The sequence below is a fragment of the Branchiostoma floridae genome, chromosome 5 (assembly GCF_000003815.2).
Source record: "Branchiostoma floridae strain S238N-H82 chromosome 5, Bfl_VNyyK, whole genome shotgun sequence".
NCBI classification, from domain to species: Eukaryota; Metazoa; Chordata; class Leptocardii; order Amphioxiformes; family Branchiostomatidae; genus Branchiostoma; species Branchiostoma floridae.
The window spans coordinates 22,500,342-22,516,480 of NC_049983.1; the positions used below are offsets into that span (position 1 = coordinate 22,500,342).

Genomic DNA, 16,139 nt, shown 5'->3' on the forward strand with positions numbered 1-16,139 from the left:
AACTGTTGATGAATAATGATGAAATAATAAGAAATATTGATATTCATCTTCCCACACCATAAATTAACAGTCATCACACGCAGGCTGCAGTTCCACCGGCAGTCTCATTCGTGCAGGCACTAAAGAGAGACTCGATTCGCTTACAGGCAGAAACTTCATTTCGCCTTCAGCTTCTTGTATCTATTCTCGAAAAGCTCAACCATTTTTCCGTAACCCTTTCCCACTCTTTTTGAACAGGCGGCAGAGCTGATAAAATGCGGTTTCTAGCTTGCCTCGTCCTTTTGGCCGCACTTGCCACGGCTGATGCCGGTGACGTTCCCGGTTGTAGCGGCTTGGCGCTCTGTCCGAGCCCGACTTTTGACATCGGATACCGCGAGCCGAGGCACGGCTTCGTCCGAGCCTATGTTCGGTGCCCCTGGCCGCTGGACACCCGGCGCGGCAGCCAAGAGGAGGCGTCATGGCAACCCGCATCGCCAAGAAAGCGGGCTTATCGTCTGAAGTGCCTGTCAGAACACACCCGCACGACTCTGTCACCGAGCCTGCTGGATGCGATACTCTCCGAACCGCCGACGAGGACCCAGGTAAGGCTAGCGTCACACATCCAAAACGGGGCTTGGCCGGGATGTTTGTGGAAATGAAATATAGAAATGGATATATAACGGTTAATGCCCACGACTTAGATCATAGATTATACAGTGTTCGTCAGGCCAGATAGGAACGACTAGTTTCATTTTAGGCCGGGACCCCCGTTTTACGTCCCCTCCGCAAGACGAAAGCAATCCCTTGTGTAGTTTGGTGTCTTTTATATCATACTTTTTGTTTCCGAAAGCTGCCCGGCCGGGCCCCAGACGTAGGCCTAAACGATCTGGCAACTTTCTTTCGGCAGCCGCATTACCCCGCAGAGAAAGTGTGTGTAGGTCGCTTCATTGGTGCCCATGTGCACTTGACGAGTGGACACTACTTCTGGTCCAATTTTGACAGGAATAGAACCCATGACCTCTCTGCCTACCCGTCCCGACTCGGACCATGGGCTGTACAAGAAATATCCAACTGCCCATTAGACAGTAATCCTCGTCTTATTTTCTACGGCAAACATTCAAGGAATGTTTTACATATTTTAGACATTTACTCTCTTTCTGATGGCGAAATCACACATTTACTACTCTGTGGTTCTTTGTAACTTTCCCACAAATTGTGTGATTATGTGCTCAACCCAGCTTTACATTGTACAAGAGGACCGTTTCTCGCCTTATAAACCATTCGCTCCAAATTATGCTTTCTCCGTGTCCTACCTAAATTACTGAGGGAGGGGAATTTGGACTTGGTCAACAATCTGCCATTTTTATCTTGTTAATAATAGTGGCGCCAATATAAGCTGTTTCAACTTGAGTGGGCCGCCATCTGCATTTTACTTATCTATTGTTCAATAAAAAATGCAACTTAAAACTTTTATCTATTTATTCGTTTATTCATTATCTATATACATAATTTCCCATTCCTTTTTTGGCTCATCCTCTTCTTGCATCTTCGTTGTTACCTAATCAATTATTGTGCTATTATTTGTTCCCATTTACTATCGTCGTTGTTCTCTAATCAGTTATCGTTATTACCTGTCATCGTTTACGATCATTATTATTTTCTGATTAGTTAACTCATTGTATCATCATTTCTAACTTTGATGGATGGAGAACTAGGACAGGCCCAGGTTTTTTTTGTTTTATGATATGTAAACTGTATATGGATATGTACATATTCCAGAACCTATGGGTTAATTACACAAGTCCAATTAAGGTCGCAGCCAAGTCACAGCGCGATCGCCGTCTAGCGGAATGGGGGCCTAACCAATTACTTCCCTGTGAAACTTACCGATAGACGTTTGATTGTGGTTTCAGCTGACGGAGCTGACGATCGCTGTCGGTATGGTGGCTGAGATCTCCGAGGGCCTGTTCAACCGAACCCCGAACCTCTGTCGCCTGGCCATACGGGAGAACTGCCTGGACTGTGTGAAGAAAAACTCGTTCTTGGATCTACCGAACCTACAACACCTCAACTTGGTCGGGAACTACATGTCTCACATCGCTGACGGCGCCTTCGAACATCTACCGAAACTCCAGGAACTTAATTTGGCGATGAACAAGCTCCAGAGCGTCCGAGCAGCTTGGTTCCGCGGACTTGCATCGCTGAAGGACCTCGACTTGGACAAGAATCCCCTTCTCAACATCAGTGACATGAACGCAGATGACGTGCCTTTTATCAACCTACCACAACTCACTGTTCTTCGTTTGGGATATAGCAACTTGTCCGTTTTGTATCCCGACAGTTTTCTGAACACGACCTCGCTAAGAGAGCTCTGGTTTATCAAGAGTGTTATCTCGGACATACAGGAGGGCGCCTTTATCGGTGCGACCCGGTTACGGACACTTCTTATGAGCGGGAATGCCCTCACCACGATTCGCAAGGGTTACTTCTTTGGGCTTTCGTCCGTCCATTCTGTTGATTTGTGTTCAAACGCAATCACTCGAATCGAGGAGGATGGTTTCATGGGTCTTAGTGGCGTGTACGACCTACACCTGGCAAACAACAAGCTCACCTTCATCCGAGAAGAGTGGTTCAATGGACTTGAAAGATTGAGGACTCTGTTTCTGAGCGGAAACAAGATCTACGCGTGGGAGGCCCGGACATGGTCCGTGGAACTAGACAACAACCCGTTGAGATGCACCTGTGCCCTCGAGTTCTTCCGCAAAAGAAACCTTCGCGATATTATCCGCGACTACGACCAGCTGACGTGCATGTACCCGGCACATCTCCAACATCAAGCCGTCTCCAGCGTTACCATGAACATGGTCATCTGCCCCAGGCCTGCTGTGGTCTTCGACGTCGGGACAGACGGAAACGAATTAAGCATTCAGGACGACTCGGGCAAGACTTTCATCGTCAAGCCCTCGATGGCGAGACCGACAGAGCGGTATAGAAATAAGACACTGGCTTCGCGTCTGTTTCAGGAAGGGCAAGACGTCAACCTCGAGTGCCAAGTGTACTGGGAAGTAGCGCCTCTTGTGAGGGTGACCCTACCAGGAGGGGCTGCGTTCTCTCGAGCTTTCGAACTCGGGGACAACCCAGAGGTTATAACGGCGACGCAGCCGGTTGAGATCACGATCTTCTTCACACATACCATCAAACCAGAAGGGTTTCAATACCCTTTTGCTAGCAGGACAGTGAAACACCGTGTGAGCTACTTGGGCAGGACCGACGTTGTCCTGACTCTTCACAACTTCACGTCTGAGTCGGTCGGTACGTATAGCTGTACGGCAGCGTCTGCGGGCAAGAGGAAGTCCGCCAAGCTGTCCGTGTCGCTCTTTAACCAGACTGCGAGCAACTTGGCTGCAGCGGGTTGGAACTCAGCAGCATTCCCCTTTGACTATGTGTCGCCGCCTGAAGGGAAAACGTTCGACAGCTCTGACGGAACCACAGAAGCGTCGATAGGAATGAACACTCTGGGTACTGGTGCGCAAAACAACACAGGGACGAAGTCACGGGTGAAACAAGATGGGAACCAACAACAGGTTGTTGTTATAGCCGTTGGAGTCTTCTGTGCCGTCGTAATCGGTGCAGCTGGACTTTTTGTCTGTTGGGTGAAGAGGAAGAGGGCGGCCCTGTACGCTAAACGCGGTGGCACAGACGGTACCTCCGGTCGGCAGTCTGCCTGTGTCGCACAAGACAACCGCGCATCGGTGATTAGGCCTTACATGGTGCATTACTTCCAAGGCACGCCCGCTCGACCAAAGAGAAAGGAGGCAACAGAAACGCCGTTCTATGAGATGACCGAAGAGAGGGGGGCAAACAGCAAAGGAGAGCGTGCAAGAAAAGCATTGTCCAAACTGAGCTCTATCCGAGAAGAATCAATGTCTGGAGAGGGCGGAAAATCCAGCAACAGCGAACCATTTTATGAAATGCATGGAGCAGAAGCATCGAACCATTATGAAATGATTCCTACAGACGCACGACAGTCAGGAGATGATGGACAAGCAGGCCAGGACGAGCCGTTTTATGGGATGCATGGCGCAAATGCGTCTCCTACACCCTCCAGCCGCATGGGAGATGACGCGAAGGAAGACCAGGCAATAGCGCCACCTACCGAATGGCTAACAGGCTACTTTGACGGCGGTGATGACTTAATTTACGCCTTCATAGACGACGACAATGCAGAAAGGGAGGCGCCTACAGTGGAAAATGCAGGAACCACAGACGACCCGACTGCGTTAGACACTGAAGACCTTCAGGAGAATGACGAAGCTAGGCACCCTGAGAATGTAATCGGCGCTGAGAAGGACTTCAACTTGACCGAGACCACGCTGTACGAAACCACTGGCGTCGATCCAGTGGAAACCTTACCGAAGAGCCTGAGAGGCATGGACGGTGATGGCGATGCTGACAACGTGACGTATGCCGCGATAGACGACGAATCCGAAAGCTGCACACCTGTCGGGCCGGATGGCGGGAACTCCGCGGCTGGGGACGCGACTCTCAAGAGCCAATGTCTGACGGAGGATTGCGCAAAAACCAATGACGACACAGACATCGTTGATACTGAGCATCTTTATGAAAGTACAAACGAGGCAACAGAGCATTCGACAAGTGTTATTCAGCCTGACCAGGACCAGACCAGCAACAAAGACGGTGTTGATATAGTTCGAACGAAAAGAGACGACGATAGCAATGGTTCCCAGGAAAGTCTCTCAAAAAGTCGTGAAAACAAGGAAAGCAGAAACGGTCTGAATTATACTACAATAGACGTAGATTCCGACGGCGACGAGGCGCCAGGTCTTGAGCACACCTGGGCCAAACCAGATGGGTGGAACACCGGAGATGGGTCGCCTCCCAACGAAAACCTGATAGCTGATGATACGATCCCCGACGATGACTCTGAACAACCTTTTGGAAATAAGACAATATCACACTCAACTCAGTCGGCTCAAAGCACTAACGAAGAAGTAATCAACATAATTCGAAAGAAAGAGGATAAAGACGATAGGATCGATTCGCAGGAAAGCGTCCCAGCGACACCATGTGGAAGAGACAGCATAGCTGACTGTGTGGACCATGTAGCACGTGGCGACGATTCTAACAGGGACGAGGCACCAGTTCCAAAATGGCAAAATGGCAAGAATGTTGGTGATCAGGAATCTCCAAACCAAACATTGACAGCTGAAGACGCAACAACCAAAGACGACACTCGCGACAATGGACTCGTCTATAAAAATGAACATGAGGGAAAAGGAGATTCGCAGTGCTCCGCTCAGTCTGCCCTGGGCAACGACGAAATCAACATAAATCAGACGAAAACAGATACATACGAAAGGATGAATCAAACCAAAAGAGTCTCAACGAGTCAAAGAGACAGCATATGTGACTATGTGACACCTGCTATGACAGACGACGATTTCGATAGCGAAGACGCACTGGGTGAAAAGACAACAGATGGTCAGAATACTGAGGAAGAGATGCACCAGTCGTCGACGTCGGATGCAACAAACCATGGCGATCCAGATACAGCCGATGGTGAACACCCATACGAAAATGATAAGGAAGTAGGGATGATAACCAGTCAGTTTGAGCAGAACATGGCAGAAGACGACATCGCGAAGCTGAAAACGGATGAGTCACGAGAAACCTCATCGCAGAGTCCAGGAGACAATTCAAATGACTACGTAACGACTCCTGTAAGAACAGACGATGTCGAAAGCGACGAGGCGTCCGGCAGACGGTACACATGGACGAAGCCGGAAGGCTGGGACGCTCTACATGGACCGCAGCAAACCCAAACGTTGACAGCGAAAGATGCAAAAGCCCACGGCGATTTGGAAGCTGAAAACATTTACGAGAATGAGAATGAGGCTAAAAAACAGCCAATAAGTGTCATCCCATCTGACCAGGGAACTAGAGAGGATGAAATCGACGTAATTCAGGAGAGTAACACAAAGAAAGGCTTCACAAAGACTCACACAGACTGTGAAGACAATGCCGTAACTTTTCAACCAAACGAAGACCTTGGCGGTGACCAGACCGAAGGACGGAGGTACACGTGGACACCGCCGGACGGATGGAACCCCGAAGACGGGCCTCGCCAAAAGCAAGACCGAACATTCAAAGAGGTCAAAGCTAATGAAGATCCGGACACATACGATGATGAACATTTGTATGAAAATGAAAATGAGATACAAGGAGGTCCAATGACAAAATTGAAATGATTCTGACAAAATATGATGGTAAAACCACAGGGACGGACACTAATGCTCATTAAAAAGTAGAATGCCATGTGGAATTTGTATAGAGTTGGATTGTGGTTGTAAAAAAAGATGCTAATTAAATCGGTGATACTTTTTGTATCTGAAAGTAAAGATAAAGGTAGTTCCATTTAAGGCTGTAGGGGAAGTGGATTGTTATCTATTGTGTCTAGGACGCCTCTTAACCCCCTTTCCCCCCCCCCCCTTTTCATAGCCAGGTACCCATTTTGACACTTGGGTGGAGTGAGGAAAGTCATGTTAAGTGCCTTTCCCAAACTGGCTGTTTAAGATCGGTAGCATGTCAGGATTCGAACCAAGGACCTCTTGGTTATGGGCCTAGCACCTAGCAGTTAAGACACACGTGCACTACACCACTATTGTATTTTTTAACTCTTTGTATCTATCTCATGAAAGAAATAGACACTTAACAAAGAACTCAGACGATATGTATTTTTCATTGATGAAGACCAATTTGAGCAATATTTGTTAATTTGAGCAATATTTGTCAATTTGAGCAATATTTGTCAATTTGAGCAATATTTGTACGTCAGAATATCTGCACATTACTTCTGTGTTAGACATGTTACCTGAGGTCAAGTTGGAAAAGTGAGGACCAATTTTCTTCTTTAATACTTTTTTGACGGAGGATAATCGATGGAGATGTCGTTCAAGATATTGTACATATATAGGATCTACCAACATCGTCTGAATATCAGAAGAGAAACCGCCACTAGTATATTTTGCACACAAGTCAGGTTATCTGCAAGTACTAGTATTTGTTTTATAACTAAATTTAGTTGAATGCTGAAAAATCAATATTTAGGATGTATCTAATGCCAACGAGGATTCCAGTGACAACGTAATTAGTAGTTGTAAAAGTAGACAGTCATGTAATACAACAAATGTACTGTGGTTCTTTTGTAGATTATTGTGACTAATTATAATAAGCGCGGAAGGCGTGCTCTTAAGGGTGGCTGGGGACATTTATTTGTATATGAATGTATATATTCATTTTAAGATGAGTCCAAATGACGTGTTCCTTAAAGAGATTTGGCTATGATACAATGACATTATGTATTGCGACATCATGATGGACATCGTGAATAAACATCTGGGTAGAGCGTTTGAGTCTACTGTCTGTTCATTCATTTATTAAGAAACCTTAAGTATGTTAAGCATGTTAATTGTAATTCATATATCTATATGTTGGTCAAATTATGTACAACGGCTTGCAAAAGTGAGACCATGCCAGACTTTTTTAAGCAGCATACTGTTATCAATATGTTTGAATTTCTTTTGTAAAATCATGCCCGAGGGCGAATTGTATGAACATTCTCCAGGCAAGAGAAAAGTAATGCAGCTTATAAGATAAATGTCTAATCAACTATAATGTGCATCTATTGTTGGATTTGACTTCGTTGAAAGCTAGTACAAGTTACCATACGTTGTACCTGTAACAATTGCCGCCAATATAGTTCTTCTAAAGTTCTCTGGATTTAGTAGCCCAACAAATATCCACCAAGGTGGTAGGCAAAACTTGTCCAACGCATTCGTTGCCATGTACAAACCACCACACAAGTGGCAATTTGAAAAGATCCTTAACGTTTCTTGTGGAAAGGGTTGTACGATCAGTCCATCAGGTGAGAGACTCTCTCATACCTCCTCCCACTCAGTTCGCATTTCCTGGAGATTTCCATTGGTGACCCCGTCACGTCGGATAGACCAAGCTCGGTAAGCACTTAGAACAAAAAAAGATACACTCAGTGCGTTATAAAAAAGGAAAAAAAAAACAGGTTACAATTACATATCATGTAGTGGCACTATATGGCGACTTACATTTCTCTTTACGTTTGTTTCGTAACTGTATTTACCAAATTGTTATTTTTATCAGTATTGTATTCCCGTGTATACTTACAATTAACCTTCGGGCATGCATTTGCAATAAAGTTATGATTATAGCCTTGGCCTTTGGGGTGCCTCAGAATTACTAAAGCCTCAAGCAATATTATTTCCCTAAACCAAACACCTTTAACTATATTCAACATTTTTGTCACTCGGTAACAAAGGGCAACGAGAGCTCACTGTGCACGTGAAATCCCTATACAATTTTGGGTTCATAATCTGTCGTCGACAGAGCAAGACATCAAGTTGCTCGACGGGGCTCATTAAAAGGCCAAACCAAGCATAAAGTGACTCACCTTGTTTTGTAGTGTTATAATCGGGCACTGATCTATTTGGATTGATCCCAGGGCCCAGGCGAAGACTAGCCGCGCGTTTCAGCGCAGTTCGGTGATCGTTGAGACGATAGACCGCCCGCGCCAAAGAGACGAACCGGTCACCGAAGTCTCCCCTCGACTCGTGGGCGCGCAGGTCTTCCTCCACGGACCACATCGCCCGGTTGACCTCCAGCAGGGGCGCCCACTCCTCGACGGTCTCCATATCGACCAGTCCGTGCTCGGACCAAGTCTGAGTAAGCGCCTCGAGCTCTCTCTTCACATTCGCGACCTTGTCGGGGTCGTATATCCGTTCCGCCTTGATTTGCAAGATGCTGGCTTTGTCAACGATTTCACCGAATGAGAGCTTGATTTTCATGATGTAGTGTCGCACGGTCTTCAACAAGAAGTTTCAGCAATCCTTCTGCTGCCTTGAATAGCAAGGTTGCGAGTTCGAGTCCCAAACTGGCTCCCCTTCATCAACTCAGGCTTGCCCGGTGCTTGTCGGAGTTGCAGTCCGGTTAGAGGGGGCGTTGACCTCTTGCTTGTTTGAGAAGAGCCACGCCTTGTTACAAATAACTTAATGACACTAATGACACTCATCAATGACAGCAGGGGTTAGCAAGTGACGCTTAACGTTTTGTCCGACAGCCCCAATGGCACGACATAGTATAAATTATTCAAGTTAAGATGTGTCTGTGTACCTGTGAATAACAAAACCTTTGACCCAAAAAATCCGGTTTAGCAACCTAAGACGTCGTCAGATGATGATATCAGGCGTGTGAACCAATAGTTGCTCCAATGACACATTGTATGCCGTTGGTTGTTCGCACTTCTTTTGGTGTCTGTAGAACAACTCTGTACATGTTAACGTTGTTTTGTTGAAGCCTGTCGTCCTTGCTTTAAGCCCGTGGTCCCACCTACAACCTTCGTCACAGTCGCTTACTCTTCACTTACCCTTGACGTCGTGCAACCAACACTGTGTCTGACTGTTTACAGGTGAGTTTGAATACAGAAATCTATCTTGAGACAACAAAAGCACAGCGTACATGTATGACGTTAACGATACTGTCATAAATTTTATATATAAACAAGTGGATACGAATGGAGTGACTAGCAGTCATATAAATATTAAATAACGGGGGCCGCCCTAAGATGCTTCCTGCCCTAAGATGCCACGGATTATAACCCTCTTGTTGTGTTTTGGAATGTCGTTTAGGTGCGCCAGATTCAAAGCTCATGGAAGTGGAGCAAGCTCTCGGTGAAGTCGTGGACAGGGCGATCATTTTGCGCATCTCGACCAAACGACTCAGCGACCCGCAACAAGCCTCCGAGGCCGAGAGAAACCTGTCGGCGCTGATGACATCATGGTCCGAACACGGTCACGTCGCCATGGAGACGCTGGAAGAGTTCGCGCCACTGACGGAGGTCAACAACAACCTTTGGACGGTGGAGACGGAACTTCGCCGGCACGAGTCCCGCCGAGACTTCGGAGAACGCTTCGTGGCCCTGGCGAGGTCGGTGTACCGACTGAACGACCGACGAGCCGCCCTGAAACGCGCGATCAGTCTGCGGCTCGGCTCCAGACTGATCGAGGAAAAGTCGTACGAAGAGAACACTTACAGCCGAAGCGACAGAATCGAAAAGGGGAATTCTGATACTATTAAGTCTATCAAGGACATTACATCGGAAGTAACAAAATGCACCCATGTTTAAAAACAAAACAACAACAATAAGACAAGCCATATCTAGTTGCTTGAGCATTTCTTTTTGGCATATCTTATCATCTGGATGTCTAACAGTCGTCGACGCAACAAGACAAGCATGTTAACTAGTTCTAATGGTGACGGCAAGCAGCAGTAGACCCACAATCGATTTAAGGTCTGTCCGTTGTTCAAGAAACGCTTACACCTATGAATGATACTGTTGCGTTTTGTGAGCATTTTAAACTGTTTGAAGACTTTGAACTTGTCCCAGTCTATAATACATTGACCGACAGATGGTTTATAATCTAGGCTTTAGATTTGTAGGAAGAAAAGGGACCGCAAAACTCATCTCACGCAAACTTTATGTGAGGGGAGAGAGAGGACCATCCAACTCAGGTGTACGTTAGGGGTTGGGAGAGGGGCAGTCCATTTCACGTCAGGTAGAGGAAGTGGGAGAGGAACGGTTCATTTAATACACCAGGTGTACATATGTACAGGGCGTGGTAATGTCATATTGAAAAAATGTCATTGTATTTGGTAATATTGCGTCGGTTTTACATGGAAAAAAATTTTGTCAGCCTGTATCATATCATACGTTGGACAGTCTACATTCTCAATGCCACAACGTCTTGTATGTGAACATTGTAGCCCCTCAGCGCCCCCTATCGGGTGCAAGTGAAACTCCAGCCTACGCATCCAAACATATGAAACTGTCGTTGTCAAAAACAGTTTGTTTTCGGTACTGTTTCCCACTTGGAAGCTAGCATTGATGAAATTCTGTCTGGCGTGTTTAGTAATGGTAATATTTGTTAACTTCAGCCGGACCAACAGAAGACATATCGAAGACAAATATATTGTGTATCTTCGTATGGAGTATTTGATGTATTTGTTTGCTTGATTTTACAAGTTAAGTAGATATGTACATGTTCATTAATTTTGCACCTCAAATACGGGAGAATATTAAGTGCACTTCGTCATAGATTGTACTAAGTATGACAATGATAGAAATATCCTAGTCCCTACCAGACTCCCCGGCCAGGCCAACACTCCTATGCCAATAAACTCCTACTTGGCTTTTATTCCTAACTTGGCCAAAGTCCCCAATTACCATATTCGCCCAGGTGGGAGTGTGGTAGAGACTAGAAATATCGTATTTAGCTATAAAGAACGCAGATTCCCTCACTTTAGACATTAGATAGTAGCACTGAAAAAATCCATACGCTTTGACAATTGGACTAGCATAACTTACCTACACAGTACTACACCAGTAACGTTACACATCCATTCATTCATTCAAGACATGTAGACGTAGACATGTCCCTGTCAAATTGCCATTAAAATAAGTCTTGTACTCGAGTGCGCTACCTCTTTGTCATATTGTGTTATTGTTTCTTCTTCCTCTTCTTCTGTTCTTATTGTTTAAATGTTTGACTAAAAAAAATTGCCATTTTGCATTTTGTCACATTTGAACACATAAAATGTCCTGATAAAAGATCTACTAAGCGCTATAGAAACGTGTACACAAACAAGCCAAAGAACTACACGCACTTCAATGCTGTTCGAAATACTACAAAACCACGTACTGGAAAAAGTCGAAACCATACATCTGCTTGAAGATCCACATTTCACTTTCCCCGAACGTACGTCACACGTCAGGCTTGCAAGTGAAAGTGACCGATAAATTATGCAAAGTATCTTGTTCGACGTCACGTGATCTACTATATACACGGCGCTAGCGCTGTCAAATGGTAGCGGTCTGCTAAGCTGACGACCGGCCCGGCGTCTCGGATTGTTTTCTGCAATTTGCAACCGTTTTCAGAAGGTGAGTCTAATTTTTCTCAATGCTGTCCGCTAGATGGTAATATCGGAAGCAAAGCCCGGTGCTGTACAACGTCCGGACGGCTTCCGATAGTGCGGAAAAATGTGGTGCAGCGCGTCGAGCGCCGCTTCAAGTTTCCATCATGGAGGAGGAGGAGGGTGTGTGTGGTGTCGATTTCCCTCTGCGGCTCTCACAAATTTGTCGCCGAGATGGACTCTTCGATAAAGAAATATACGAAAACACCAGTTCTCCCGATAGATGTGTGTACATGGTTAGATTTTGTCTGCCAGAGAAAACGCCGTGTTGTCTTGTTTTGTTTTCCAAGAGCTAACGGTCCGAGCTTTTGTGAGGGAAATGTCGCCGGACAGACGACAAATTTGTGTCCCCAGGACCGAAATCCCTGGGGCAAATGACTCCGTGATGGGTGTTTTACCGTTGTGATACCGAAAACATTTCGTACATTCGTTTTATAACTAGTTTTGTTCGTTTTTTTCTGATTCCTGGTGATCTAGTTTTCCAGTAAATTCAAATCTGGAAATGTGGGCGGGCGTGTGTAGTGTCGGAATGACGGCATGTGCGGTACAGATATACGGTACAGTATAGGGAGGTGGGGCCCCGTGTAAAATTGAACACAACAGCTGCGGTGGGAAACAACTGGGCTAAACGGCGTGCTTCAGTTCCGCATAGACGATGCCATTGTGATATCTTGCATGGGCCTATTGTAGCTGCTCTTACATGACCCCAAACATTTTTATCACCAAATCGGAATAAGAGGAATATATTGTATCCAGTAGCATGTGCATGCATGCTGCCGTAATATATTATGTATGCTATGCATTTCTGTGTGTGTAAAGGTCAAGAGAACAAGGCAGAAGGGATGTTTTGAGTTTTACATCAGAGATTTGATTGCACTCTTGGATGTGGTTGCCACGGTAACGGTGTCATCGCGACTATCTTTTCCTGCACTTTCCTGATACATTTTGAATCCTGTCCTATAGTCATGATTTATTGTGCCCTGGAGCTATTTTTAGTAGGGCGCTGGGGTTGGCCATTGTCAAGGGACCGGGGAATAGATTTTGCATGACGTACTGCACATGTGTGCGTGGGCAATATTCATGTTCAAAACTCCATTAGTGGATGTTGAACCAATATTAGGATGCCGATCAATATCACATATGTAATTGTTGTGTCTGGTGTCTTGCTGTGGTGATGTGATGCGTCATTTGTATGATTGATTGTTTTTGTGAACTTAACCCTCAAGCACCCGACCTTTTTTTGCGACTAAAATGACCGAGTGGGGTCCTAACGGACCCCAAAATGTTTTGTTCATAAAATCTCAGTTCCAATTCCTATCGGTGATCATTGTACATACATTGCTTCGTCAATATAAGAGGAATAGTTTGACATGTTAAGGTGTTGCTAATTCCACCTCATTATCATAATTTATGCAAAAGATCAGAAGGACCATCTTTTGCACTAAACCTATTCTGACCAGAGAGGGGAATTTTGAGGCCCTCAGTAACCTTTATGTCGCATAACTCATGAACGGCTAGTGCTAAAGCTACGAAACTTGGTTATATATCACAAAATATTGTTAGCAAAATTTTTTTGTCAATAAAGTAAATTTATCATTATTTGGGGTTGCCATGGCAACCGAATTATGACAGGCATATTTTGGTCAAAATTTGCCAATTTCGATTTAAACAAGGTTTTCTTGGTAAACAATGCTTGTTTTCTAACAACAATAAAATTCTATGAAATTCAATGCTATTTTCATGATTCAAAATTTATAATTTATGCTAATTTCATGACGTCATTAGTCAAAATCCAAGATGGCCGCCCTTATTAGCTTAATGACGTCATAATGTCGTCATATTATATGATGATGACACACAAGTTTTCATGAGGATTTAGTTTTACATGTTTATTATGCTCTGAAAGTTTGGTGGTGATACGATAAATAGTTAGAAAGTTAGACTCAAAAGTTTGTTTCAAAACCTGCACTTTTTGGCTGGGGTCCGTTTGGACCCCAGACGGACTGATCACGGACTTTCTTTATAGCTTCCACAGTATTGTACCAATCTTCATAAAAACTTAGGAGAAGGTATAGAAGATGTTGGCTGACAAAGTCACAGAAGGAATTTTTCTTCAGATTAAAAATGTTCAAATGGCACTGCAAAATGTACGCCTGGGGTCCAAACGGACCCCACTCGGGTGTTTGAGGGTTAATGACACTTTTTGTGGTGTTTGGCTGATGTAATATTCAGTATGACATTTGACACTTTTACTTGTTTTACTTGTCAAACAACATTATGAATTTTGTGCTGGAATATTATTAATATTAGAATGCACTATGGTTCACTTTTACCAATAGATGGTCTGTTTTATGGACGTTTGAATATACAATACAGTAGTGCCTACTAGATTTATGTAGTATAAGCATTGTAGTATAAAACTTCACAGATCCTTTGCAGTCTTGTCTTGTTGCTGTGTTCCCCCAACTGTAAGATCAGTGTGAAGAAAGTATACAGCAGTGGACAGTCCACTTATTGTATCATTCGCAAGACTATACAATACAGGTACGCACTACCGGAAACAAGTTTGCGCTCTGCGCCGCGCCACAGCGCACAAATTGAATTACCAGTCCAGTCTATGGAGGATGTTTTTCTTGGCCTCCCTCCAGCTCCGTTAGGGAGATTCCACCCATTGAAGTCCAGAGTACTAGCAGGACAGCAGTCAGAGAGGGGATGAGATATTGAGATATTGGCAGGGAATAACCAAATTAAAGTCCCCAGGGACTGAGTCTTTGCTATGGTGCCAATCCTATAAAGAGATCTGCAGTGTGTCATGCTGTCCGCATTGCACCTATTTTACCGGATTTATCAAAGTTGGGTATCAGTCAAATTAGTTTTTTCTCTGCCTTACTTGAAGTTGGCCTTATCTCTACCAATGATGTCAGTAATACTAATACTATAAATGCTGTCAACTGTAACAAACTTGCTTAGGTTAGAGTATCAGTTGGATTTATCAAAGTTGGATGCCAGTCAGATGAGTGTATTACACTGTAGTTGTACTTACTGTAGTTTAGTACTTACATGTAGGTAAGTTTTACAAATCTGGCTAATGCTTTTTCAAGTCACAGAAGGACAGTTTATTGTTACAATCCGCTCAGGCCAATCTTTGCTATGATACCGGTACTTTGTGGTCTGCCGTCTTCTGCACAGTACATAATGCTTTACAAGGATTTATCTGTGTAAGTTGGGTGTTAAAAAAAAAAAAAAAATGTCCAAGCTTTGATTCTAAACCTTGAAGACACAGATGGACACTTCGTTTTGTCTACCCTCCTCTCCAAATTTCTTCTATAACACCAAAGCTCTGCTTTGTGGGTTACCAACTGAGTTTGTCTTCAGTGTATTTATTTTCCGTTTCAGCTGTGAGAGACATCCAGCTAGGTCTGTCCAACTAGTCAATGGCCATTTCAAAGAACTAGTTTTAGGGACAGTATCAATCATTGCACAAATTGAAATGCAATGAAAAAATTTCTGTAGCTTCACTATCATCATGGGTTATACTATACTCGTATACTGTTACACCAATTGGATAGAAGATAGTACCATTGATAATGATGATATCTCCCTATGTTTGTGCCTCATGGCAAACAAACAACTGCAGAAATCTTGGAAATGCATCTTGCATTCGTAGACTGGCGGTTTGTTTTGAACTGTTTGCCGGAGGTGTTTACCAGTGGAGCCTGTGTTGATAAACCAGGGAGTAAATATTTTGGCAACCATTTTTGCCACCCATGTATGAGACAGAGAGCATGGATTCGCATGAGTGTTCCTTTTGACTCCCTACATGTTGGGTAAACTGTGCTAGCAGGCCTGCAGGCATTGTGGCTCGCCCCTTCTTGGGTCAGTGCAGGTGTTTTTAAACCCAACTGTCCATACTCAGGCTTTCATGGGTATTTAAAGTAACTCAGGCGGAATTGCAACATTTTGTTACAATGTCGTTACAGAAACTGTAACAGTTTGTCACAATGTAATGTTTGCAAAAAGGTAACTATTTGAAGTAAACTTTTGTCCAAAGCAGTCAATTTCTACCAGACTCCATAAGTGGC

At 44.5% G+C, this 16,139-nt stretch overlaps 3 protein-coding genes across 11 annotated transcripts in view; 2 read left to right on the forward strand and 1 right to left on the reverse strand.

The window, feature by feature from the left end:
* Positions 1-7,285: 7,285 nt before the first annotated feature.
* Positions 7,286-8,907, reverse strand: LOC118416831. Its single transcript, XM_035822099.1, has 2 exons — positions 8,483-8,907; positions 7,286-8,022 (listed from the first exon to the last, which is right to left on the reverse strand). Exons 1-2 carry the CDS (start codon positions 8,874-8,876, stop codon positions 7,913-7,915), a joined length of 504 nt encoding a protein of 167 aa, XP_035677992.1. The 5' UTR covers positions 8,877-8,907; the 3' UTR covers positions 7,286-7,912.
* Positions 8,908-9,356: 449 nt separating this feature from the next.
* On the forward strand, positions 9,357-11,091 carry LOC118416832. The gene is made up of 2 exons (XM_035822101.1): positions 9,357-9,496; positions 9,717-11,091. Exon 2 carries the CDS (start codon positions 9,737-9,739, stop codon positions 10,211-10,213), a length of 477 nt encoding a protein of 158 aa, XP_035677994.1. The 5' UTR covers positions 9,357-9,496; positions 9,717-9,736; the 3' UTR covers positions 10,214-11,091.
* An 816-nt stretch (positions 11,092-11,907) lies between these two features.
* LOC118415273 (neuronal cell adhesion molecule-like) overlaps positions 11,908-16,139 on the forward strand; it is a 101,532-nt gene continuing 97,300 nt past the window's right edge. For all 9 annotated transcript variants that reach the window (XM_035819731.1, XM_035819736.1, XM_035819737.1 and 6 more), the window contains exon 1: positions 11,908-12,025. The gene's annotated coding sequence lies outside the window, so the exon portion shown is untranslated. The remainder of the gene's footprint in view (positions 12,026-16,139) is intronic.